The sequence below is a fragment of the Ranitomeya imitator genome, chromosome 5 (genome assembly GCF_032444005.1).
Source record: "Ranitomeya imitator isolate aRanImi1 chromosome 5, aRanImi1.pri, whole genome shotgun sequence".
Lineage (NCBI taxonomy): Eukaryota > Metazoa > Chordata > Amphibia > Anura > Dendrobatidae > Ranitomeya > Ranitomeya imitator.
In genome coordinates this window covers 199,045,528-199,073,411 of record NC_091286.1, presented here as the reverse complement: position 1 = coordinate 199,073,411, position 27,884 = coordinate 199,045,528, and the positions used below count along the sequence as shown (strand labels likewise).

The 27,884-nt window shown below is 46.0% G+C and overlaps 1 protein-coding gene and 1 long non-coding RNA gene across 2 annotated transcripts in view; one reads left to right on the top strand and one right to left on the bottom strand.

Annotated features, from left to right (window-relative positions):
- The window catches only part of LOC138681715 (uncharacterized), a 53,393-nt gene extending 40,927 nt beyond the window's left edge, over positions 1-12,466 (bottom strand). Inside the window, exon 1 of the long non-coding RNA XR_011321970.1 lies at positions 12,257-12,466. This is a non-coding gene — a long non-coding RNA (uncharacterized lncRNA). The remainder of the gene's footprint in view (positions 1-12,256) is intronic.
- A 30-nt stretch (positions 12,467-12,496) lies between these two features.
- The window catches only part of CCSAP (centriole, cilia and spindle associated protein), a 63,425-nt gene continuing 48,037 nt past the window's right edge, over positions 12,497-27,884 (top strand). Inside the window, exon 1 of the mRNA XM_069769497.1 lies at positions 12,497-12,608. Coding sequence (XP_069625598.1) covers positions 12,507-12,608 — 102 coding nt within the window. The 5' untranslated portion in view covers positions 12,497-12,506. The remainder of the gene's footprint in view (positions 12,609-27,884) is intronic.

Below are 27,884 nucleotides of genomic sequence, written 5' to 3'. Positions count from 1 at the left end.
CCATTGTATTGATGGCTATTGCGGATGCTAGATACCGTTTTGTTGCTGTGGATATTGGCGAATATGGACAGACGAACGATTCCAGAGTCTTCAAAGACTCCAACATGGGGAAATGTTTGTACAGCAACAACTTCAACATACCCTCAGCACGACCTCTTCCGGGGACCGAAGGCCCAAGTTTACCCTATGTTTTAGTTGGGGATGAGGCGTTCTAACTTGGATGCAATCTCCTAAAGCCATACTCAAGCCGTAGTCTAAACTACACAAGACGCATTTTTAATTATCGCTTGAGCCGGGCAAAACGTTATGTGGAATGTGCCTTTGGTATTTTGACCTTAAAATGGCGTATCTTACTAACTTGCATGCAACTGCAACCTGAAAATGTGGACCGTGTAGTGAAGGCATGCATCTGTCTGCACAATTTTGTTTCCAGACATGAACCCCTTTTTTTTTTTCTTTAGTTTATATAACCTTAATCTATTGTAAAAAGTTCAATCCATACAAGAATATGAAATGTTATAATAACAGTTTAACTTTACTAAAAATATTTTGAAGACATTGTTAGTCCAACCTGATTGTTGGTAGACATTTTTACATATGAGATCCCATAGGGATGAACAAAAACATACACGATTAACTTGGGTACAAAAAATTTTTACACAAACATTTTAAACGCAGTAATTGCCAAAGTTTGGTGATTGTTCAAACAGTAGTTACAGACTGTGATATTGCGCGGGCGTATTGTCTGCCCAACTGTACGTTAGACTGCTACATTGCCTTTGCATTGCCATACTTGGTTCACCCTGGCCTCTGTATTGTGGTTTGTATGACGGCATGTCCATGGTCTTGAGGAAGTGGGTTCCTGAGGGCCCAAAAATTCCTCGACTAGGTCATTAAATCTTTGCCTAAACATTATATTTCTGTGTGGCGGTATGTTTTGGACTACAGGCACATATGACAAAAGCAGGAGCTTCCACTCATTGGCTGCATATACAGATTCACGGGATTGCAATTCCGTAATTTCCCGCCTTAGACCCTCTAACCGTTTGAGTCCATCTACAACTATGGCATCGACTTCATCTTTGGCAGATGATCGCTTGTGTCCACGGTGTGCTTGCAAACGGGCACTGACAACAGGAGCCACAGTACTACTCTCCATTGATCGTGGCTCGCTCAGGCCAGACACATCTTCAGCGCCCGTCTGCTGGCTTGTTTCCTGTAGAGATGGCTCCGGTTCCTCTGCCTCTCGAGGCGCAGCGGTACTGCATATCGTTCTATATACAAAAAAATATTTAAAAGATTTTAATTAAATACTTGTTCGTCCTCACACCAAAGCTTTTTACTTACGAGCGCTGGGACAACGTTTTCTGTAGAAACAACAATTGCTCATAATGAACATAAGGGGTGAAACGTTTGCCACAAGATCCACTGGGGGTGTTTTGGCTGCTGCGGAAGTCCCGTACAAATCGATCTCTAATGAATCTCCACTGGGTATGGACAGCATCGGCTTCAAAGAAAAAAAACAAAAAAAATTATTTGACAGCTTGCAATCTTTACATTTTGCAAGTTAAGTTCAGCAATATTTACCATTTTTTTCTTATAGGTAGCGGACTTATCCAAATATCATGGGTCCAACTGGCATATTATTTTCTCCCACAACTTCCGGTTTTTAATAATATCGTTGTGGGAGCTGTCACTTTGATCCCATATGGACGGATTCGCTTCCACTAATGTTATAAGTGTCTCGTTCTCTATGTCCAAGGGCTCTTCGTCAATCGCAATGTTCCTTCTTTTTTTGGCGGGCTGCTTGGACTATGTAAACACAAAACGTTATATTAAAACTAGCTATTGAACCCGTTCTACGCCCGGGTGGCGAGCATTTATATTGGTATATGGTCTCCATCCTTCCTTGTATGTGCTGCTCCATCCTGCGTCCCCATCCTGTCATGTGCTGCTCCATCCTGCGTCCCCATCCTGTCATGTGCTGCTCCATCCTGCGCTCCCATTCTGTCATGTGCTGCTCCATCCTGCATCCCCATCCTGTCATGTGCTGCTCCCATCCTGCGCCCTGTTCTGTCATGTGCTGCTCCCATCCTGCGCCCCCGTTCTGTCATGTGCTGCTCCCATCCTGCGCATCCATTCTGTCATTTGCTGCTCCCATCCTGTCATGTGCTGCTCCCATCCTGCGCCCCCGTTCTGTCATGTGCTGCTCCCATCCTGCGCCCCTGTTCTGTCATGTGCTGCTCCCATCCTGCGCCCCCGTTCTGTCATGTGCTGCTCCCATCCTGCGCCCCCGTTCTGTCATGTGCTGCTCCCATCCTGCGCCCCGTTCTGTCATGTGCTGCTCCCATCCTGCGCCTCCATTCTGTCATTTGCTGCTCCCATCCTGTCATGTGCTGCTCCCATCCTGCGCCCCCCTTTCTGTTATGTGCTGCTCCCATCCTGCGCCTCCGTTCTGTCATGTGCTGCTCCCATCCTGCGCCCCGGTTCTGTCATGTGCTGCTCCCATCCTGCGCCCCCGTTCTGTCATTTGCTGCTCCCATCCTGTCATGTGCTGCTCCCATCCTGCGCCCCCGTTCTGTCATGTGCTGCTGCCATCCTGCACCCCCGTTCTGTCATGTGCTGCTCCATCCTGCGCTCCCATTCTGTCATGTGCTGCTCCATCCTGCATCCCCCTGTCATGTGCTGCTCCCATCCTGCGCCCCCGTTCTGTCATGTGCTGCTCCCATCCTGCGCCTCCATTCTGTCATTTGCTGCTCCCATCCTGTCATGTGCTGCTCCCATCCTGCGCCCCCATTCTGTCATGTGCTGCTCCCATCCTGCGCCCCCGTTCTGTCATGTGCTGCTCCCATCCTGCGGCACCGTTCTTTAATTTGCTGCTCCCATCCATATGCCCCATACGCTGCTCCATAAGATGCTCCATAGTATATGCCCCGTATCAGGTGGCGTAAGTAACAAATAGCTGTGGCATGAAGTGCCACAGCCTCATGCCACAGCAATTTGTTACTTGCGCCACCTGATTCCTTTCCGCCGCCATTTTCTTGGTCCTCCTGCTGGCGGAAACGGCGCCAGCGCAGTCCGCGCTTTCCGGCGCCATTTTCTTGAAGACACACCTGCAGTGTGTCTTCAAGAAAATGGCGCCGGCAGTGTCTTCAATAAAATGGCGCCGGAAAGCGCGGACTGCGCAGGCACCGATTCCGGCAGCTGGACCAAGAAAATGGCGGCGGAAAGGAATCAGGTGGCGTAAATAACAAATTGCTGTGGCATGAAGTGTCACAGCTTCATGCCACAGCAATTTGTTACTTACGCCATTCCTTATTCCCATTTTCTTCGTCTTCCTGCTGCCGGAATCGGCGCCTGCGCAGTCCGCGCTTTCCGGCGCCATTTTCTTGAAGACACACCTGCAGTGGAGCCGGAGTGTGTCTTCAAGAAAATGGCGCCGGCAGTGTCTTCAATAAAATGGCGCCGGAAAGCGCGGACTGCGCAGGAGTGTGTCTTCATGAAAATGGCACCGGAAAGCGCGGACTGCGCAGGCGCCGATTCCGGCAGCAGGAATCAGCGCCTGCGCAGTCCGCGCTTTCCGGCGCGTGACGCAAATGCAAGTCTATGGGTGAGTTACAATGTCCGTTGCATTGCGTTTTGCCTACTTAAAAATGTGTCCGTTAGATGGACTGCCCTAGCGCAATGTGAACCCAGCCTAAGAAATAAGACTAAACACAGTTTTCTTTTATATTTAAAAATAAAGTTATTCTAATTCCACCGAAGCCCTCGATTTCCTGTAATAAAACTGAAATGAAAAAACAACAATATACCATACGTGTCTGTCATTCTGTCCCACGCCATAATCCATGTCTGGGGAAGAAATAGTTTTCAACCTGGACAGTGCCAAGATGTGACCGTCCTGGCTGAGAACCACAGGTGAATCAGCTGCTGCGAGCACAGCCTCAGTGACTAGCGATGATGTCACTGAGGCTGCGTTCCCAGCCAGGCTGAACTGTGGTGACCTCGGTGAGATCCTTGCTAACACTGTGAGAACACTGTGAAAAATTCGCATGGTGCAGAGGTGAGTTCGTCTCTGCCCCATGCGACTTTCTCATGGTGCTAGTGGGGATCTCACCGAGGTCACCGCAGTCCCCCATTTTAATAGCCAGTAGCTCCATGGGTATTACCCTCTTCCCAGACTATAAACATCGTCTCCCAGCCCTCGGCTTTCCCTCTGCTGGTTATGCCATTTTTTTTTCAGAAAAATAATATTTTATTAATTAAATACATGTACAGTAAGCTGCACACACACTGCACTAATTGTATTTATCACTGACATCGATATATCTACCTATTCCATTTGTATTTACTGTAATAATAAATAAAAGATCTATGAAAATGAACAAATGAAAGTCAGACATTGCATTTCAACCATGCTTCAACAGAATTTTGAAAAAAATAAAACTCATGAAATAGGCCTGGACAGAAATGATGGTACCCCTGAAAATAATGTGGCAAAAGGGACATGTTAAATCAAGGTGTGTCCACTAATTAGCATCACCGGTGTCTACAATCTTGGAATCAGTGAGTGGGCCTGCATATAGGGCTACAGATACTCACTGTGTTGTTTAGTGACATGGTGTGTATCACACTCATCATGGTCCAGAGGAAGCGAAGGAAAGAGTTGTCTCAGGAGATTAGAAAGAAAATTATAGACAAACGTGTTAAAGGTAAAATATATAAGACCATCTCCAAGCAGCTTGGTGTTCTTGTGACTACAGTTGCACATATTATTCAGAAATGTAAGATCCAACCTCCCAGGACGTGGTCGCAGTAGGAAAATTGATGACAAATCAAAGAGACGGATAATACGAATGGTAACAAAAGAGCCCAGAAAAACTTCTAAACAGATTAAATGTGAACTTCAAGCTCAAGGAACATCAGCATTGTATGAGCCAAAGTGGACTTCGTGGGAGATGACCAAGGAGGACACCATTGTTGAAAAAAATCATGAAAAAGCCAGACTGGAATTTGCCAAACTACATGTTGACAAACCACAAAGCTTCTGGAAGAATGTCCTATGGACAGATGAGACAAAAATGGAACTTTTTGGCAAGGCACATCAGCTCTATGTTCACAGATGGAAAAATGAAGCATATCAAGAAAAGAACACTGTCCCTACTGTGAAACATGGAGGAGGCTCTGTTATGTTCTGGGGTTGCTCTGCTGCATCTGGCACAGGGTGTCTAGAATCTGTGCAGTGTACAATGAAATCTCAAGACTATCAAGGGAATCCAGCGAGAAATGTGCTGCCCAGTGTCAGAAAATTTGGTCTCAGTCACAGGTCATGGGTCTTAGAACAGGATAATGACCCAAAATACACAGCTAAAACACCCAAGAAGGGCTAAGAGGAAAACATTGGACTATTCTGAAGTGGTCTTCTATCAGCTCTGACCTAAATCCAATTAAGCATCTTTGGACAGAGATGAAACATTTTGTCTGGAAAAGGCAACCTTCAAACACGAGACAACTGGAGCAGTTTGCTCTTGAGGAGTGGGCCAAAATACCTGTCAAGAGGTGCAGAAGTCTCATTGACAGTTTCAGGAATCGTTTGATTGCAGTGATTGCCTCAAAAAGTTGTGCAACAAAATATTAAGTTAAGGGTACAATCATTTCTGTCCAGGCCAATTTCATCAGTTTTATTATGGTGCTTGAACCCCCTAAGTTCAAGCAACATATTGTAATCCAATTTCTTATATTTTATTCTTCTTCTCCGCGTTTCCCGCAATTAATGCGGCCCAAATCGCCCGGCGCAGAGACCCCGTTCAGGCGGCGTTTCAAAGCCCTTGGTGGGGACAGGTGTGCTATGCATTTTTGGAGTCGATCCGATTTGTAGTTTGTTTTTTTTAAATTGCATTTTAAATTTTTTTTCCCATAGGAATTAATGGTGACCTTTTTATGACCCCCAACTTGACCTTCCAAAGATGGCAGCTATGCAAATGTACGGTGTCCATTTTAGGACATGATCATTTATCAAAGTCAAACATCAGAATAAAGTGACTATGACACCCGACACTCGACTATGACACCCGACACCCCAACACTCCAACATCCCGACACTCCAACATCCGACACTCTCACACCCGACTATGACACCCGACACCCCGACATCCGACACTCTGACACCCCAACACCCGACTATGACACCTGACACCCGACTATGACACTCCGACACCCCTACACCCCGACTCCCTGACACTCCGACACCCCGACACCCCGACACTCTGACACCCCGACTATGACACCCGCAGCGTTGGACTGGAGTAGTTTGGGCCCACCAGAGAAAATCATTCTAAGGGCCCACTATGCTTAAGGGGTACTAGCTGCAGAGTCTTCCCTTCTTCACTGGATCCTGCATAAAAAACGGTCCGTCGGGCAGAGAAAACGTTCAGAGGAACGTTTTTTCTGCACATCGGAAAATCGGTCAGCGACGCATCCTGCGCTGCCCGTCACTGGCTACAATGGAAGCCTATGGGCGCAGGATGCGTCGATGCCTGTGAAAAGCAGGAATCCAGTGACAGGTCCCATCTTTTCAAAGAGAGCATCTCTCGCTCGCTCTCTTTTTACTATTGATGCTGCCTATGCAGCATCAATAGTAACAAGACATAATGTTAAAAATAATTAAAAAAAAAAAAAAATAAATAAAATCGCAGTATTCTCACCTTCCGGCGTTCCCGCGTAGCGTCACCAATGCTCCCGGCAGCAAGCGTTCCTAGTAACACATTGCGACTTCTCGTGAGATTTCGCAGTGTATTACTAGGAACGCTAGCTACCAAGAGCATCGCTGCGCGGGAACGCCGGTAGGTGAGAACACTGCGATTTTTAATTTTTTTTTAACCTGGTTTGTATTGTGTATGCGTTTTTGTAGCGGAAAACCGCTGTGAAGACGCATACACAACACGTGCACATAGCCTCGACGGGTCCGTCAGAAAGACGTGCCTAGTGCACACGTTTTCCACAATCTGCACAGGATCCGTCATTTCAACGTCTTGATGGATCCTGTGCAGATTTTGAAGATGGAAGTGTGAAAGTAGCCTTAGTTTCCATCTAGTTAAGCACCCTTATCGGCAGCAGATAATTTGGTGTAAAACCTAGAACAATTATATTCTATAAGCACAGAAAGATTTAAGGGTGGTGAGTCCTCTCCCCCGCTCACCTCCTCTATTTTGTCTCCCCCGTGCCGTGAAGATGGTCTCATGTCTGCTTTAATAAAAGGTAAAGCCTGCTTCTCAGGATCGGTGAGTGTTGCCACGTCTCTCTTCATTTCTGCTCTATATCCTAGCCAATGCCTTTATTTTCAATTTTTTGGATCTACATGTCCTAATTTCTTCAATTTTTTTCTTTCAACATGCATCAGAATGTCTTCTGCGGAGTCTTCATCTGATGAGGAGTTTGAGCCACGTCAGTCGGAAGTGGATCATGTGAGTGAGATGAGTTTTTGGCCCGTCAGCTTGGTAAGTATTCACTGTCACATCGACACATGTGACAATTTGATTTGATCTTTTTTTTTTAGAGCACTTCTACTGAGGGACAGACAGGGACGGAGCAGCGGAGTCAAGGTCCGGTGGGAAGACGGCAGCGGGTATGTATACAAGGCAGACTGTCCTCATTGTAATATTCTTGAATCTTCCTTTCTTTACCCTTGTATTTCTTTTCATTTTTCTTCTCGAATCCTTTTCTAAGTTGACTTTCATATTCATGCCATTTCTCATCATCTGTTAATTTTTTTTCCTAATGTGATTGAGCAAACTTAAATGATTTTCTTTATAATTTTAGGTTTCACGACGGGACGATGACCGTATAGATAACGATCTCCTGATAACCCTTGTCCAGGAGCGAGTTCCGTTGTGGGATGGCCGGGATCTACAGCATTCAATAAACAGCACACTACGCTGCTTATGGAGTGAGGTGGCACAAGCGTTGTGGGATGGCTGGGAGAATGCCCCGCCACGGGTCCGTAATGCATTTGGTAGTATTGCACTGCAGTGTGAAACAGCAGACCTTGGCCGTGCTGTCTTGACTGTGTGTGATGAAAGAAACTTTTCGGAGTTTCTTTCATCACACACAGTTGTCTTTGCACAGCCAAAAGTCCATTTTCTGACCATTATATTTTATTTTTATTTCACAGTGGAGAAAATAAGAACACATTGGCGTTCCATGAAGGACCGCTTCAACAAGGACGTGCGTGAAGAGAATCGTGCTGCAAGTGGTTCTGGAGCAAGGCTCCGACTGTACAAGTACCATCGTGTGCTGTCCTTTTTAAGACCGGTCCTTCTCATGAGAACGTAAGTATTTCTCACATGCTTTCGGTTGTATTGCATTGACATAATATGTAATTTCAAATTCCACAGGATGTACCGTCTTGTTATATTTTGGTATTAATTTTCTGTTTCCTTTTTTCACAGCACACCCAGCATGACTGTCGCCCCAGGTTCTGGAGCGGTCCTTCAGCCGGCAGCCACAGACCCGTCCCAGCCATTCAGCAGCGCAGCAGCAGGTGGGCCTTCCACACTCACTGGAGACCAGGGAGCTGGCCCATCAGGTATTCCCCTTTCGCAGTCCTCTTTCACTGCACCCTTTTTTGCGGGCTCATCCCGGCAGCGACAGAGGGCTTCGGATAGGTCATGCCCGAGTTTTTGCACTTGAGCTCGGTTTTACACGACGCAATCAAGGCTTTAGGTGACAGAATGGATGTGTCTCACAACCTCTTAAATTGCCGGATCCAGGATGTCACCAAAAGCCTTGATCAAGTTAAAGCCGACCTCCAGAGGCCAGCTCATCATTTTTTTAACCAAATAGAGCAGGGCATGTCGGAGCACCTTAGCCCTGATCTCCAGCTCAGTGTGATGCAGGCCTGCAATGTTGCTTTTGTGCAGGCTATGCAGCAGAGTCGCAATGTACAGCAGACAGTGGCGGCATATCCAACTGTGCCGTCACTGTCACGATTAACCTCCATTCCTACCTCTGCTGCATACCACTGCACGGCCACCTCTATTCCATCCACAGGTGTACTCCACTACAGCGCCAACACGATGACGAGTGCTGTTGGACATCCCACCGCCACCACCGTGACCACCGCTGCTCCGGCTTGGACCTTCTCCACTGACACTACGATGCCGCAGGACCCTGGCGTGGCTTTTCGGCCCGGCCCCCTCCCGATGCAGCAGGACCCGGGCATGGCGTATCGGATTGCCCCCCCCCCCCGATGCAGCAGGACCTAGGCATGGCTTTCCGGGCAGGACAACCCCCGATGCAGCAGGACCCAGGCATGGCGTATCGGACCGGCCCCCCCGATGCGGCAGGACCTAGGCATGGCTTTCCGGGCAGGGCACCCCCCGATGCAGCAGGACCCAGGCATGGCGTTACCCGCTGGCTGCATGTTGGCTGCAATATTGGATTGAAGTTCATTCTCTGTCCTCCATAGTACACGCCTGCGCAAGGCAAGACAGAGTCCCTTTAACATAGGAACCCTTCTTTGATATCTTCTTTTTTGGCATTTCCGCAGTGCATTCTGCTCTTGCGCATTATGCGATGCATGCGCAGTGATGTGCTGTATGCTATGCCCACAGTTGGGCAAAGCATAATGCGCAGGCGCAAGAGCACTGCGCAACTGCCAAAAAAGAGCGCGATCTGTGCGATTCACAAATCAAGTTTACGTCAGACACGCCGAGGAGCGGGGGGGGGGAGAGAAACTGGGATTTAACCACGCCCATTTGATCAGCGTGATTGACAGGCGAAAACGGCGACTTTAGTAAGATATTTTGGCAGCATGGTTGGAGAATCAGGGGACAAAAAATACACTATTGTAAAGCACAGCTCAGGCCCTATTTAACGACATTTTTATCTCATATTGAAAAAACGGGGTGGCAGGCTCCCTTTAATGCCCAGTTGCTAGTTGGGTTATGGATTGAAAACTAAGGAATTCCTAGAATAATTGGAAATTTTGGAGAGGAAATAACTTGTAAACTAACAGCTTCATGATAATTCGGTTCAATACAAATTTCAAGTTCAATTGTCTCGTAACAGGTCCAGAAGATGAAGGTGATCCATCCACAGTTTCCATATCGATTGGCATGGATTTAGTCCTACTTGCTATGTTATTATTGAGTGTAAGTCCATAAAATTTCCTCCTGCTCCAGAATCTAACATGGCAGAACATTGTATTTTTTAGTTCCCAATTATGCTCTTTGCCTTTATCCTGCATTACACATGAGATGGTCTGCACAACAGGATCTGGTTGTTCAAAAAGGTCAAAATCGCTTTCAGTTTTGGCATTTGTGCAAGCTATGGTCCTTTTAGGCTATGTTCACACATAGCGTCCTGTCCCTGCGGGTTCTCCCGCAGCGGATTTGATAAATCTGCAGGGCAAACCCGCTGCGGTTAGCCCTGCAGATTTATCGCGGTTTGTCCTGCGGGTTCCGCTGCGGGATTTTACCCCTACTATTGATGTTGCATATGCAGCATCAATAGTAATGTTAAAAATAATAAAATCATGATATACTCACCCTCTGACGTCCTGATCTCCTCGGCGCTGCAGGCGGCGGTCCGGTTCCAAAGATGCTGTGCGAGAAGGACCTTCGTGACGTCACGGTCATGTGACCGCGACGTCACCGCAGGTCCTGGTTGCATAGCAAACCTGAGACCGGACGGCCGCGTGCAGCGCTGAGAGGTGAGTATAACATTATTTTTTATTTTAATTCTTTTTTTTTTTAACTCAAATATGGTTCCCGGGGCCTGGAGGAGAGTCTCCTCTCCTCCACCCCGAGTACCACCCGCACATTATCCGCTTACTTCCCGCATGGTGGGCACAGCCCCATGCGGGAAGTAAGCGGATCAATGCATTTCTATGGGTGCAGAATTGCTGCGATTCTGCACAAAGAAGTGACATGCTGCGGGTTGTAAACCGCTGCGTTCCCGCGCGGTTTTTCCCGCAGCATGTGCACAGCGGTTTGCGGTTTCCATAGGGTTTACATGTTACTGTAAACGCTGCAAAATCGCCGCGGTTCCGTGGTAAAAACCGCAATGTGTGAACATAGCCTTATTAGAACAGTGAATGGCAAAATGTTCAGTGCCTCGACAATAGAGACATACATTTTCAGTATGTCGCCTCTCCTTCTCTACTGCAGAGAGAAGTTTATGGATTACATTAATTTGCATAGTTTCCGGAACACTTTACATTTCATGTTGGTGTTTTAAAGCTGATTGAGTAAAGGAGTAGTTAGGGGTGTTTTCAAATAATCACAGTCTTTCCTTTCTTCGTTCGGTGAGTCTCTGATCAATTTTGATATATAGTTGAATAAAGCCCTCTAAATTATATCAGGGGTCTCAACCCACCTAGCGGCGGAATTTGGAGTTATATTCAGCTACAGAGGGCCACCCTTGACGTAGGTTATGCAACTTGGTTTCAGCTGTAGCACAACGATTTGGGTCATCAAACGCTTCATCCATAGCAATGATGAAGGAAACTAAGTCATTTAGGTCAGAGTTCTTTTCCACATCAGGTGAGGTCCATGCAAGAGCCTCATCAGTGACAAATTAAAGGGACTCTGTCACCTGAATTTGGAGGGAACAATCTTCAGCCATAGAGGTGGGGTTTTTGGGTGTTTGATTCACCCTTTCCTTACCCGCTGGCTGCATGCAATATTGGATTGAAGTTCATTCCCTGTCCTCCATAGTACTAGCCCTCACCCAACCGGAGATCACTAAAAAATGGAGATGCTATGGGTATCGGAAAATGGAGCTATTGTTTTTCTTTTTTAACAAACTTTGGATTTTTTTTTCCACCACTAAAATAAAAAAGAACCTATGTTGGGGTCTATGAACTCGTAATGATCTGGAGAATCATAATGGCAGGTTTAGCATTCAGTGAACATGTTAAAAAAAAAAAAAAAAACTGTGGGATTGCACTTCTTTTGCAATTTTACCGCATTTGGAATTTGTTTCCCGTTTTCCAGTACACAATATGTTAAAACCAATGGTGTCATTCAAAAGTACAACTCGTCCAGCAAAAAAAATACCTCACATGGCCATACTGACCAAAAAATAAAAAAAGTTATGGCTCTGGGAAGAAGAGGAGTAAAAAACGAAAATGCAAAAAACAAAAATACCTCTGGTCGTTAAAAAGTTAAAATGTAAGTTTTATTAATCAGGGAATTTTTTTTTCTGGACCAAATACATAAAATATAGAACAGTGTAAAAAATATTCATGTCTGACCTTTGTTTGCTCCAATAAAACCTTGAGCCAGAAGAGCGGACTAGAATGGAGACTGCCTGAGGGTCCTGCACCAGCTCCTTCTGTCCTGAGGACCTCACTGCAGCACCTCCATTCTAGTCTCCTCAGCACTGACCCGTCCGACCCCACAGCCACAAACCACCTCCGATCTTCTAGCGCAGCCACAGCAGGATCCTCAGACACTGTTACTATGACACCCGGCCCCCGCTGCAGAGCAGGAAGAGGCGGTGCCATGTTCAGGCTCTGGAGGGCTCATTTTAACCCCATCATTGCCAGGTGTTTATGTCATACACGAGCAGCAGCTGATGGGCAGAAGCCTCCGGTCTTGCTAGCTGTGAGTATCCTATGGCTGTCGGGCAGATGGCACGCAGCTGCTGGTGCCATGAAGCCTGCAGGTACTTCTGCCGTCTCACAGGTGTCCTGGAGGAAGCCCCCACTGTTCGGTGTGCCCCCTGTAGCGGGGGGGGGGCTCTCCTTGCTGCTGGTGCAGTACTGAACTGATCCTTCCACACCAGCTGTCACCATGTTTAGTGCAATGGAGGCTGTGCTGTAACCTGGTCGGGGTCTTCTATCGCTACAGTTAGTGTTGCTGATACCCCTGCACTGGGCACGGTGGGCTGCTGGGGTCAGTAAGCCCCCAGATACCTGGCCTCTGCCTCCTACCCCTGGTCCCCGGAATGTGGGTGGTCAGTCACGCGATGCCTGTTCTTGCCTCAGAGCTGTACTTTGCCACTATCACGTTCCCCAGGTGGCACAGGGTTCTTGTATGTAGGGCCCCCAGGTGGCACAGGGTTCTTGTATGTAGGGCCCCCAGGTGACACAGGGTTCTTGTATGTAGGGCCCCCAGGTGACACAGGGTTCTTGTATGTGGGGCCCCCCAGGTGACACAGGGTTCTTGTATGTGGGGCCCCCAGGTGACACAGGTTTCTTGTATGTGGGGCCCCCAGGTGACACAGGTTTCTTGTATGTGGGGCCCCCAGGTGACACAGGTTTCTTGTATGTGGGGCCCCCAGGTGACACAGGTTTTTTGTATGTAGGGCCCCCAGGTGACACAGGTTTCTTGTATGTAGGGTCCCCAGGTGACACAGGTTTCTTGTATGTGGGGCCCCCAGGTGACACAGGTTTCTTGTATGTAGGGCCCCCAGGTGACACAGGGTTCTTGTATGCGGGTCCCCCAGGTGACACAGGGTTCTTGTATGCGGGTCCCCCAGGTGACACAGGTTTCTTGTATGTGGGGCCCCAGGTGACACAGGTTTCTTGTATGTGGGGCCCCCAGGTTTCTTGTATGTGGGGCCCCCAGGTGACACGGTTCTTGTATGTGGGGGCCCCAGGTGACACAGGGTTCTTGTATGTGGGGCCCCTAGGTGGCACAGGGTTCTTGTATGTGGGGCCCCCAGGTGACACAGGGTTCTTGTATGTGGGGGCCCCCAGGTGACACAGGGTTCTTGTATGTGGGGGCCCTCAGGTGACACAGGGTTCTTGTATGTGGGGGCCCCCAGGTGACACAGGGTTCTTGTATGTGGGGGCCCCAGGTGACACAGGGTTCTTGTATGTGGGGGCCCCAGGTGACACAGGGTTCTTGTATGTGGGGGCCCCAGGTGGCACAGGGTTCTGGTATGTGGGGCCCCCAGGTGACACGGGGTTCTTTGTGAGGCCCCCACTTTGCTTTCTTGCCAGTCGACATTATGTAAACCGTGTACCGGAAACCTGCAGGGATCCCTGGAGTGTAGCCCCCAAATCTGCGATTTAGGATGTAGTGGTCAGAGGTTGGCTCATATGTGCACACAGCTTCATTGCAAAAAGGTGGCAGGCATCAAATGGGACGGATATGTTGATGGAAGGGCAATGTTACTAATTTGTGGAAAATCCAAAGGTGTAACGAAGCAAATTTGTCATCTTTTATGGAGTCAGACGACCGCCACTCTGAGCCACCTAGGTGTGTTCACTTAAGGGCATCTCGCTGTAGTGTATTTTATTATTGCCATTTTTTATTTTGCTGTTAATCCTGTAAAAAACATAAAAAATAAAAAAAATCCTGGGAGCGATGTCCACTGGTCTAATATAAATATAGGCAGAAGCAGTTCTTCCCATCTTGGCTATACAAGATATAGAAAGGCATATATTGTATTAATACATGTATACCTTGTACAGCCGAGATCGGAAGAACTGCTCCTAGTCCCGGCCATCACTGCTGGTGGCAATGCAGACAGCTGCGGGCTGATATTAATAGCCTAGGAAGGGACCATGGATATTGGCCCCCTCTAGCTAAAAACATCAGCACTCAGCCGGCCCAGAAAAGGCGTATGTGAAAGATGCACCAACTCCGGCACTTAGGCTGGTTTCACTTTTGCTGTCGGGAGTGCTGCGGATGGCAGCGTACTTCCTCCTTTCTTCCTGCTTGAAGCAAAATTTTACGTTCCATGCGGCCGCCGTACACATCAAATCACCGCATGCGGACGCATCCACATACAGCGCACGTCCCTGCGTATTCAATGTTAAAGATAGGTACGCAGGGCAAGGCAGGACGCATGGAGAAGTAGGCGGAGCTTCAAGCAGGCAGAAGTTAGGAAGTACGCTGCCATTCGCAGCCCTCCCGACCGCTTGTGTGAAACCAGCCTTAGCCTCGCTCTTCCCACTTGTCCTGTAGCGGTGGCAAGTAGGGTAATAGTTGTGGGGTTGATGTCACCTTTGTATTGCGAACCACTCGCGCCTATTAACTAGTTAAATGCCGCTGTCAAACGCTGACCGCGGCATTTAACTAGCGCTTCTGGCCATCCAGCAGGAAATGCGCACATTGTTGATCCCCGTCACGTGATCGGGGGTCAATGATGCGTCGGCAAGACAACCAGACGTCTAATGAAAACCTCAATGGTTGTTGATGCCAGATTGCTGTGAGTGCCACCCTGTGGTCGGCGCTCATAGCAAGGCTGTAATTCAGCTACATAGGAGCAATCTGAGCATCGCTCCTATGTAGCAGAGCCGATCAGGCTATGCCAGCTTCTAGCCTCCCATGGATGCTATTGAAGCATGGCAAAAGTTTAAAAAAAGTTTTAAAAAATATAAAAGTTTAAATCACCCCCCTTTCGCACCATTCAAAATAAAACAATTAAAAAATAACCAAGCATACACATAATTGGTATCGCCGCTTTCAGAATCGCCCGATCTATAAAAAAAAAGGATTAACCTGATCGCAAAACGGTGTAACGAGAAAAAAATTAAAACCTACAGAATTACTTTTTTTGGGTCGCCGCGACATTACATTAAAATGCAATAACGGGGAATCAAAAGAACGTATCTGCACCAAAATGGTATCATTAAAAACATCAGCTCGGCACTCAAAAAATAAGCCCTCTCTCGATCCGTGATCACGAAAAATGGAGATGCTACGGGTCTCGGAAAATTGGTCAATTTTTTCTTTTTGTTTTTAGCAAAGTTTGGAATTTTTCTTTACCTATTAGATAAAAAATAACCTAGACATTTTTGGTGTCTATGAACTCGGAATGACCTGGAGAATCATATTGGCAGGTCAGTTTTAGCATTTAGTGAACCAAGCAAAAAAGTGTAGGATTGCACTTTTTTTGCAATTTCACCGCACTTAGAATTTTTTTCCCGTTTTCTAGTACACGACATGGTAAAAACAATGGTGTCATTCAAAAGTACAACTTGTCCCGCAAAAAATAAGCCCTCATATGGCCATAGTAACAGAAAAATGAAAAAGTTATGGGTCTAGGAAGGAGGGGAGCAAAAAACTAAAACACAAAACTGAAAAAAGCTCCGGTCATTAAGGGGTTAATGAAATAAAACACAACACAGTTTGACCATTTTATTGTTTCTGCTAATCCATGCAAAGCCCTCGATCTCCTGTAATAAAGAAAACAAAGAAACCAACAATATACCCATAGCTGTCTGTCGTTCAGTCCTACGCCGTAATCCATATCTAGGGGATATACAGTTTACAACCTGGAGTGGTGCTAATGCGACCGCCCCGGCTGTAAACTACTGGGGAATGAATGAGACGCTGCTGGCGCTTGCTTCAGAGACAAGCGCTGACGTCATTGAGTCTGTGCTCCCTCACAGCCTGCACTCAGATGAACTCTTGATACTGCTGTCACACTAGCAGTATTTGGTCAATATTTTACATCAGTATTTGTAAGCCAAAACCAGGAGTGGAACAATTAAGGGAAAAGTATCATAGAAACATATGCACCACTTCTGTATTTATCACGCACTCCTGGTTTTGGCTTACAAATACTGATGTAAAATACTGACCAAATACTGCTAGTGTGACGGCAGCCTGAGCGTGGGAAGAATACCAGTTGATTTTCCCATGCTCAAGAGTTCAGTGCGGTTCAGGTTGTGAGTGAGCACAGCATCAGTGACATCACCTCTATTCACTGAAGCTGTTCTCACAGCCGCCATGAACTGCTATGACCTCATCCCTGGCATTTCCCACGGTTCTGAAGTCACAGCAGTTTAGGCCGGCTGCGAGAACAGCTTCAGTGAATAGAGGTGATGTCAATGATGCTATGCTCCCTCACATCCTATGTATAGGATGCGATGATTTCGCATGTATTCAATGAACACATGTGGAATCACCGCGCGTACAAAATCCGGCAGCGCTTTGGATGAGCAGGTATCTGCTGCGTTCAAAACGCTGCATATCCGGACCATGGAAACATACCCTTAGATGCACTTTTTCCCCAAATTTTTTTTGCGGAAAATGGGGGTGCGTTTTATAGTCTGGATGTACTTACCAGGAGTGTGGCGACAGCAGGAGTCGGGCGATTCTGCTGGCCCTGGGCTGGGGTGTTCGGTGGTCCGACGTGCTGGGCAATGATCTTACTCCAGTACCAGGCTGGTGTGGCAGGTTCGGTGGATATTTTATGAAAGCCCGGAGTCCCCGCACTTCCATTGCTGTAATGCAGAGGCCTCCGGAAAAATGGCCATATATATTTTACAGTTGTGCTCAGAAGTTTACATACCCCAGCAGAATTTTTGCTTTCTTGGCCTTTTTTCAGAGAATATGAATGATAACATCAAAACTTTTTCTCCACGCATGGTTAGTGGTTGGATGAAGCCATTTATTGTCAAACTACTGTGTTTTCTCTTTTTAAATCATAATGACAAACCAAAACATTCATACGAGCCTGATCAAAAGTTCACATACCCCAGTTCTTAACCCATTAGTGACGGAGACAAATTTTAAAAATCTGACCAGTGTCACTTTATGTAGTAATAACTCTAATATAAACACCTATAAGTAGAGGCACCACACAAAAGTAGGCATATAAAAATTCCTTTATTAATAACAACAAGACCACTAAGTGGTCATAAAATTGCCTAAACAGGCAAAAGGTGAAACAAAACAGACACAAGACAAATGGTGGACAGAAAACCTGGATACAACAATACAAAATTCATATATATTCAGTAAAAATAGAAATAATACACATATGGAGTATGAGTAAATAACCTCACGCAGCAAGGCAGATATAGTGGAGTACGACAAAAGAAATCAATAGACAAGTGCTATAATAAATGCTTAATACATAGAAAGTAACAAGGCATAATCCACCCATTGCACACAGACCCGATATGTACCATGTGGAAAGTAGCAAGGCTAAAAAAGCCATATACACAAGTCCGTGGGCAATAGAGAGGACGCCATAACCTTATATAAGTAAAACCACTAAAGGTGCCTAAGCGGCAAGGATTATACCCACATGATGGAGAGGAACCAGGAGTCCACCACACCCGACGCGCGTTTCGCAAGGAAATGCTTCGTCAAGGGGTGGATAGACGTTGGGCAGGTACCTTTTTATATGTGTTTAATGGCCACAAGAGTGTACACAGCTGTGCAACGCTAGCGCTAGAAAACCGGAAGTTACCGTTGCCATAGTGTTGGCAATGAATACACAACGGATGCCGATACATAAGAACCACCAAGTAAAGTCTTGCGGAAGACCGCACCATAAACCGGTACACAACCGTGAAGCTGAAAGTCAAGTACTCCGTGATGTACAAAGAGCGGCGATCATTGCATGAAACACTTCCGGGTGACCGGCCGCAAAGTGAACAGATAGCGTGAAGAGAGGTCAAGTTGCCGTGTCAGCGCCACCATATAGTGGTAACCTGGCAACGGCAACGCGTGCATGCCTGATACACAGCAGGCAAATAAAGCAGCAGGTGGCGCCACCAGTGACGAGGCAGTGAAGTGAGAAAAACTACGACGATATATATATACTAGCTATTGAACCCGTTCTACGCCCGGGTGGCGAGCATTTATATTGGTATATGGTCTCCATCCTGGTATGTGCTGCTCCATCCTGCGCCCCCATCCTGTCATGTGCTGCTCCCATCCTGCGCCTCCATTCTGTCATTTGCTGCTCCCATCCTGTCATTTGCTGCTCCCATCCTGCGCCCGTTCTGTCATTTGCTGCTCCCATCCTGCGTCCCCGTTCTGTCATTTGCTGCTGCCATCCTGCGCCCGTTCTGTCATGTGCTGCTGCCATCCTGCGCCCGTTCTGTCATGTGCTGCTGCCATCCCGCGCCCGTTCTGTCATGTGCTGCTGCCATCCCGCGCCCGTTCTGTCATGTGCTGCTGCCATCCTGCGCCCGTTCTGTCATGTGCTACTGCCATCCTGCGCCCGTTCTGTCATGTGCTGCTGCCATCCTGCGCCCGTTCTGTCATGTGCTGCTGCCATCCTGCGCCCGTTCTGTCATGTGCTGCTGCCATCCTGCGCCCGTTCTGTCATGTGCTGCTGCCATCCTGCGCCCGTTCTGTCATGTGCTGCTGCCATCCTGCGCCCGTTCTGTCATGTGCTGCGGCCATCCTGCGCCCGTTCTGTCATGTGCTGCGGCCATCCTGCGCCCGTTCTGTCATGTGCTGCGGCCATCCTGCGCCCGTTCTGTCATGTGCTGCGGCCATCCTGCGCCCGTTCTGTCATGTGCTGCTGCCATCCTGCGCCCGTTCTGTCATGTGCTGCTCCCATCCTGCGCCACCATTGTATTATATGCCCCCCGCTCCAGTGTGTATGCCCCCGAATGCTGCTGCCATATAAAAAAAAAAAAAAAATACCATACTCGCCTATCGTCCGGCTCCACTGCAGGTATGTCTTCAAGAAAATGGCGCCGGAAAGTGGGGACTGCGCAGGCGCCAATTCCGGCAGCAGGAATCGGCGCCTGCGCAGTCCGCGCTTTCCGGCGCCATTTTCTTGAAGACACACCTGCAGTGGAGCCGGAGTGTGTCTTCAAGAAAATGGCGCCGGAAAGCGCGGACTGCGCAGGCGCCGATTCCGGCAGCAGGAATCGGCGCCTGCGCAGTCCGTGCCCTCCGGAGCCGGGAGCAGAGGAGCCGGGAGACGGAGCCGCAAGCAGCGCTGGAACCGGGAAAGGTGAGTATACTTACCCTCCCTCCTGGCGGTCCCTGACTCTCCGGTGGAGATCGCGGTATGCGTTCAGTGCTTACGCATACCGCGATCTCCCGGGAGCGTCGCTCTGTGAGGCCCAGACTGCGCCGACGCTTGCGCAGTCTATAGAGGCTTCGGACAGAGTGACGCTCCCAGCGTTATATTATAGATAGGTATGTATATATATATAGGTATGTAGCCTCTAAGAGACCAGAACATGCTAAGTGAAGAACCGGGTATAAGCTGAAAGGGAACGTATTAATAAACATATAAAAAAAGGGGGATGACAATGATAAAAGTGTAAACACTAAATGACTAAAACGTATTGTGCAAAATGTACTAATACCCATAGGGTGAAGCACTTGGCAAACCGGATAAGAAATACATTAGCGCAGCAGACACATACATAGTGTACACTATAAAGAACATACATATACATATATAAATATAAATATAAGAAAATATTACAGCAATATAACTCCGGTGATATAACGATAATCAATATTAAACACCAATATAATAGTGATTGTAGACATCAAGGGAATATGGACTGAAGGAGGTGCTCCATCACACGGACAACGACAATACTGGGACCAAAAACCTAAATAAAAAATAAAGATTATAACCAACGACAAAGAACAGCTCAGACACATTAAAATAGATAATTTTTTAATCACATTTTAATTAGTGATAATGCAGATAAACAACGCAAATAAAAAGCGCAAATAAAAAAACAAGGATAAACACACTGGAGCAAAGCTGGGAATAGAAAATCAAGTGACGTACACGACGTTACCCATTACAAAAACGGCTGAAAGCTGTTGTATTCATTTAGTCTGGCTGGAGATAATGTATTGAGTTTGTAGATCCATTTAGTTTCTTTTTGTGCTAATAAGCGTTTCCAATTACCCCCCGTGGTCCTATAAAGACCCTATCGATGCCTTTGAAAGTCAGGCCAGTGGGATCACAGTTGTGTACCTCCCGAAAGTGACGTGGAATAGGTTTGAGAATTGAAGTATCGCTGATGTCCTTAGCCCCTTCGATGTCCAGGATATGTTCTCTGACACGCCTACGAAATTCGCGAGTCGTCATGCCTACATAAATAAGGCCACACAAACAGGTGGCATGGTATATGACGGCTCTAGTAGTACAGTTGATGCTATACGTGATGGTAAATGTTTTGCTCGAGTCAGAATTGACAAAGTCCTTGGCTCTCACCACGTTTTTACATGCCACACATTTGTTGCAGGGGTAACAGCCCCATGCTGGGCCTTTGGAACCAAAAATAAATTTGGATGTATCACCTTTGTGGTGACTGTGCACCAAGTGGTCCCTTAGGTTGCGAGCCCTTCTATAAGTTACCGAAGGGGAATCGCCAATAAATTGGGCCAAAGTGTTATCAAGCGACAAAATAGACCAATGTTTTTGTAAAATCCTGAAAATCTCATCACTCCGAGAATTATAATCGAAGATACAACATACCTTAGAATCATGGGTTTTGTCCTTCCTTGGTTTGTAATTGTAACAACTCACTCCGGTTGCTCAGGCGTGCCCGCGTATAAGCTTGGCAAATTGACTTCCGGCCATACCCACGTTCTTCAAATCTCGTGCGTAGATCATTGGCCTGTTTTTCAAAATACAAATCGTTAGAGCAAATCCTTCTCGCTCTCAAGAATTGCCCAGTAGGGATATTCCTGAGCAGGTGCCTAGGATGTTGGGAGGTGGCATGGAGTAATGTATTGGCTGCCGTTTTCTTGCGGAAAAGATCCGTTTGGATGTCACCAAGTTCATCGACTTGGATAAGGACATCCAAAAACTCAATTTGTTGTCTACTGCTTTTGTAGGTAAGCTTGATGTTCAGATCATTGCTATTGAGGTGGTCAAAGAAGGAACGCAAATCCCTTTCTGACCCCTGCCACACCAAAAGCACATCATCAATAAAGCGCCACCACTCCACAACTCCAGCACAAAAATTGTTAGGATTGGTCTGAAAGATGTCCCTCTCCCACAGCCCCAGGAAGAGATTTGCATACGAGGGCGCACAAGACGCCCCCATAGCAGTCCCCTGGAGCTGCAGGTAGAGGGACTCCTTAAAGAAGAAAAAATTGTGTGTCAAAATAAATGACAGGGCACTGACAAGGAAGTTACACAGTGCCTGATCCAAACCACCTGATTCAAGAAAACATTGAGTGGCCCGTATACCATCCCTGTGCCTGATTGATGTATACAGTGACTCAACGTCACACGTTACAAGACACATATCCTCCTCGAGATGAATCCCCTCTAGCTTCCTAAGGACATCTGTAGTATCCTTAAGATAGGACGGGAGGGTCTCAATGAGGGGTTTCAGATGAAAATCGATTCATTTACATAGGGGGTCACAAATATTGTTGATCCCCGACACTATGGGTCTACCAGGGGGAGTCACTGGATCCTTATGGATTTTAGGTAATAGGTGAATTACCGCCACAGTCGGGTCTTCAATCAGGAGTCCTTCCATCTGTTTCATAGTGATGACATCTTGTTCAACGGCCTTCATGAGAAGCTCTTCTAATTCAGATCTAAATTTCGAGAGGGGGTTAAAGGTCAAACGCTTATAGCACTCAGTGTTATGTAGTTGTTTTAACATCTCCTTCTCGTATAATTCAATGGGCCATACCACCACATTGCCGCCTTTATCCGAGGGTTTAATGACCACGGATTTCAGATTTTGCAATTCTTTGAGGGCCACTCTCTCTCGAGGCGTAAGATTGTCTCTAAGAATTGTTTCAGGGACACTTTGGATATCTCGCATAACGAGTCGAACAAACAGATCAATCTCCGGGTAAGTGGAGATCTGTGGGAACTTAGTTGACTTGGGGAGGAGGTGACTAGGGAAATTACCTCTCGGTTGACCTTCTGCTTCTCCCGCCAATTCCTCCAAGATTCCAAGGATCTGTGTGTCAGATAAGATTGGCAGCGTAGAGGTATCCTCCTGCTTATGAAACATTTTCTTGAACGTGAGTTTCCTGGCGAATAGGTATAGATCCTTCACCATCGAAAACCTATCAAAATTGGAAGCCGGAGAAAAAGACAAACCATGACCCAGCACAGAAATATGATCAACAGACAATGGTACCTTAGATAGGTTAATTACCTTCAATTGGGAGGTAGCGTGGCTAGTTCCTGGGTTACGGGCAGGCTCTCTCTGTTTTTTCCCACCATGTTTGTAATCATATCTTCTACGATTATATCTAAGGGGATACCTTGTGCTACTGGTGGAAGACGTGGTTGACACCCCTGTCATGGACGCGTCTGTAGATTCAGCCGTTGAAATATCCCTCCTAGTCACCTTCCTCATGTTCCACTTGAAGACTTTATTTGAATTTTTGTCCTCTAGGTCTCTCTGGAATTTTCTAGTTTTAGTGCCAGAGATCTGGTTCTCCCACTCCATCATATTTTTCTCCATCTCCTTAATTGACTCAATCTCATCTTTAGAACATTCAGCGTTTAGTTTTTTCTGTATTTCACCGATTTCCATCTCTAGTTCCTCCAATGTCTTAATATTTATCTCAATTAAAATACTCATAAAAGTTGAGGAACATGTATTACATGCAGTCTCCCAACGGAGACGAAAACCGTCGTCCTCAACCGGAAAAGATGGAAAGACTTGCACCCTTAAACCACGCGGGGTAAGCCCCTTCTTGATATAATTTTCAAGTGATACCTTATTCCACCATGTGCGTGTTCGCCGGTTAAGGAGGTTAGACAAGGTTTTTTTGAGTGCAGTCTTCTGAGCTGTATCTTGCGTCTGTGGAGTCTCATCAGAGAAAATATTTTGAGCGCGTATCGTCCAGGAAGCATCTCTGCTCCTGAAGTCCATAGTGGATAGGATAAAAGAGACTGGAAAGATAGAGCACAACACCAAATAACGTATCCTATCGTGGTTAGCCAAACATAATATAAACACCTATAAGAAGAGGCACCACACAAAAGTAGGCATATAAAAATTCCTTTTGTATATGGCTTTTTTAGCCTTGCTACTTTCCACATGGTACATATCGGGTCTGTGTGCAATGGGTGGATTATGCCTTGTTACTTTCTATGTATTAAGCATTTATTATAGCACTTGTCTATTGATTTCTTTTGTCGTACTCCACTATATCTGCCTTGCTGCGTGAGGTTATTTACTCATACTCCATATGTGTATTATTTCTATTTTTACTGAATATATATGAATTTTGTATTGTTGTATCCAGGTTTTCTGTCCACCATTTGTCTTGTGTCTGTTTTGTTTCACCTTTTGCCTGTTTAGGCAATTTTATGACCACTTAGTGGTCTTGTTGTTATTAATAAAGGAATTTTTATATGCCTACTTTTGTGTGGTGCCTCTTCTTATAGGTGTTTATATTATGTTTGGCTAACCACGATAGGATACGTTATTTGGTGTTGTGTAGTAATAACTCTGCAACACTTCAACAAATCCCAATGATTTTCAGATTGTTTTTTTTCGTGACACATTATACTTTATGATAATGGTAAATTTAGGTCAATATGTTTTGTGTTTATTTATAAAAAATATCAAAAATTTGAGATAAATTTTAAAAAATTAGCAATTTTCAAAATTTGAATAATTATCCCTTTAATCCAAAAAGTCAAAACACAGCAAAACATTAATAAATAACATTTCCCACATGTCGGCTTTACATCAGCACCATTTGTAAAATGTTATTTTATTTTGTTAGCATTTTAGGAGGTTTAAAAATGTAGCAGTAATTTTTCATTTTTTCAAGGGAATTTACAAAATTTATTTTTTTAGGGACTTATCCATGTTTGAAGTGACTTTAGGGGTCCCACATATTGGGAAACCCCCAAACGTGATACCATTTTAAAAACAGCACCCCCTGACATACTGAAAACTGCTGTCAGGCACTTTATTAACCCTTCAGGTGCTTTACAGGAATTAATGCAAAGTGGTATGACAGAAGTGAAAATGTGCATTTTTACCACCTAAATGCCTCTAACTTCTGAGCAGATGACTACAGCCAACCAATATTTGGTCATGAATTGCCATGGCAAACATCAGGACCACACAATCCTGATCTGAGGGCACCAATTTGTATAAAGAGGAAGCCCCACACTCTGTTAACCATTTATAATGATGTAGTCACTATTGACAGCAGCATCTAAGGGGTTAAACAGATTTGAACGGTGCAAACACTGATCGTAGCTGATACAGCAAGTTGTCAGCTATAGTGTACAGCCGACAGCTGCTGGATTGTCACCTGTATGGGGAGGCTATTCTCTTATATCTCAGGTCAGTTAAAAGACGTATTGGCTGTCACTAAGGGGTTAATACTGTGTATTGCCACTTCTAACATCAATAACAGCTTGAAGTCTCTTGTGGTAGTTGTGGATGAGGTTCTTTATTTTCTCAGATGGTAAAGCTGCCCACTCTTCTTGGGAAAAAGCCTCCAGTTCCTGTAAATTCCTGGGCTGTCTAGCGCTTGAGATCTCCCCAGAGTGGCTCAATGATATTGAGGTCAGGAGACTGAGAACCTTCACTTTATTCTGCTGTAGCCAATGACAGGTCGACTTGGCCTTGTGTTTTGGATTGTTGTCATGTTGGAATGTCCAAGTATGTCCCATGCCCAGCTTCCGGGCTGATGATTGCAAATTTGCTTCCAGTATTTGCTGATAACGTGCTGCATTCATTTTTCCTTCAACTTTGACCAAGTTTCCTGTGCCTTTGTAGCTCACATATCCCCAAAACATCAGCGATCCACATCGTGCTTTACAGTAGGAATGGTGTTCCTTTCATCATAGGCCTTGTTGACCTCTCTCCAAATGTAACGTTTATGGTTGTGGCCTTGTTCCAGAAATTTTGAGGCTTGTCTCTGTGCTGATTTGCGTATTGTAGGTGAGATACTTTGTGGCATTTGCACAGTAATGGCTTTCTCCTGGCGACTCGACCATGCAGCTCATTTTTCTTCAAGTTCCTCCTTATTGTGCATCTTGAAACAGCCACAACGCTAGTTTTCAGAGAGTCCATTATTTCAGCTGATGTTATTTGTGGGTTTTTCTTTGCATTCCAAACAATTTTCCTGGCAGTTGTGGACAATATTTTTGTTGGTCTACCTGACCGTGGTTTTGTTTTTACAGAGCCCCTGATTTTCCATTTGTTAATGACAGTTTGAACAGTGCTGACTGGCATTATCAATTCCTTATTCTTTTTGTATCCCTTTCCTGTTTTATACAGTTCAGCTCCCTTTTCCCGTAGATTCATTGAGAATTCTTTTGCTTTCCCCATGACTCTCAATCCAGAAATTTCAGTGGCTGGATGAAAGATGCAAGAGTCTGTCTGGATCCCAGAAACTCACTCAGCTTTTATGCACACACACTGATTACAAGAAAACAGGTCAGAGGTGAGGATGTTACCTTTAGTAGCCTTTAGTAGCCATTCAAACCCATTTGTGTCAACTTCTATGCATGTTGTCTGGCCAAAATCACCAGGGTATGTAAACTTTTGATCAGGGTCATTTGGATGTTTTGGATTGTCATGATTTAAAAACAGAAAACTCAGTCGTTGGACAAATGTCATCACCCAATCACTAATTATGAATGGAGAAAAAGTTTTGGCGTTATCATTCAAATTCTCAAAAAAAAGGCCAAGAAAGCAAAAACTCTGCCGAGTATGTAAAATTTTGAGCACAAGTGTGTGTGTGGATATAGAGAAAAAGAGAGATAGATATATAGTTAGAGAGATATAGATAATTAGTTGAAACTAGAAGTTTATATAAAAAGACACATATGCATGTTTTTCCCAATATCTGACATGAAATCAGAATAAACCTTTTCCATTTTAGGTCAGCTAGGATTACCATAATCCATATACATAATTGTCTAAGGGGTACTTCCGTCTGTCTGTCCTTCTGTCATGGTTATTCATTCGCTGATTGGTCTCGGCAGCTGCCTGTCATGGCTGCCGCGACCAATCAGCGACGGCCACAGTCCGATTAGTCCCTCCCCTACTCCCCTGCATTCACTGCCCGGCGCCCGCTCCATAATCCCCTGCACTCACGCTGACACAGGGTTAATGGCAGCGGTAACGGCCCACGGTGTAACGCACTCCGTTACCGCTGCTATTAACCCTGTGTGTCCCCAACTATTTACTATTGATGCTGCCTATGCAGCATCAATAGTAAAAATGTCATGTTAAAAATAATTTTAAAAAAACAAAAAACCTGCTATACTCACCATCCGCCGCCTTTCTCGCTCCTCGCCATGCTCCCGGGACCGCTCCATTGCAAGCGGTAGCTTCCGATCCCGTCCCAGGGCTGGTGTGCGACAAGGACCTGCCGTGACGTCACGGTCATGTGACCGCGACGTCATCATAGGTCCTGCTCACACCAGCCCTGGCACCAGAAGCTGCCGCTTGCAATGGAGCGATCCCGGGAGCGTGGCGAGGAGCGGGAAAGGCGGCGGATGGTAAGCATAGCAGGACTTCAACGGGCCTTTGGCAGGTGAGTATATGGTTCTTTTTTTTTTTTTAAGTATCTATACTACGTGGCTCTGTGCTGGCCAATATACTACGTGACTGGGCAATATACTACGTGGCTCTGCTATATATACTATGTGGCTGGGCAATATACTACGTGACTGGGTAATAGACCGTACTACGTGGGCTGTGCTACATACTATGTGGCTGGGCAATACGTGACTGGGCAATATACTACGTGGCTGGGCAATATACTACGTGGCTGGGCAATATACTACATGACTGGGCAATATACTACGTGGCTGGCCAATATACTGCGGGGCTGGGCAATATACTACGTCGCTGGGCAATATACTTACGTGGACATGCATATTCTAGAATACCCGATGCGTTAGAATCGGGCCACTATCTAGTTATTAATATTTGCCAAATGCCAGACTGAGAGAGAGAGAATGTTTTAAGGCATTTTTATTGCGTGCCATTGCCCTTAAACTGAATGACTTGGGTCAAACGTTTGGGATATCCTTTCACAAGCTTGTCAGAATTTGGGCCTATTCTTCCTGACAAAACTGGTGTAACTGATCCAGGTTTGTAGGTTGCCATTCTCGCACCTGCCTTTTCAACTTTGCCCATAAATTTTCAATAGGATTGAAATGAGGGCTTTGTGATGGCCACTCCAAAACACTGACTTTGTTATCCTTAAGCCACTTTGTTACCATTTTGG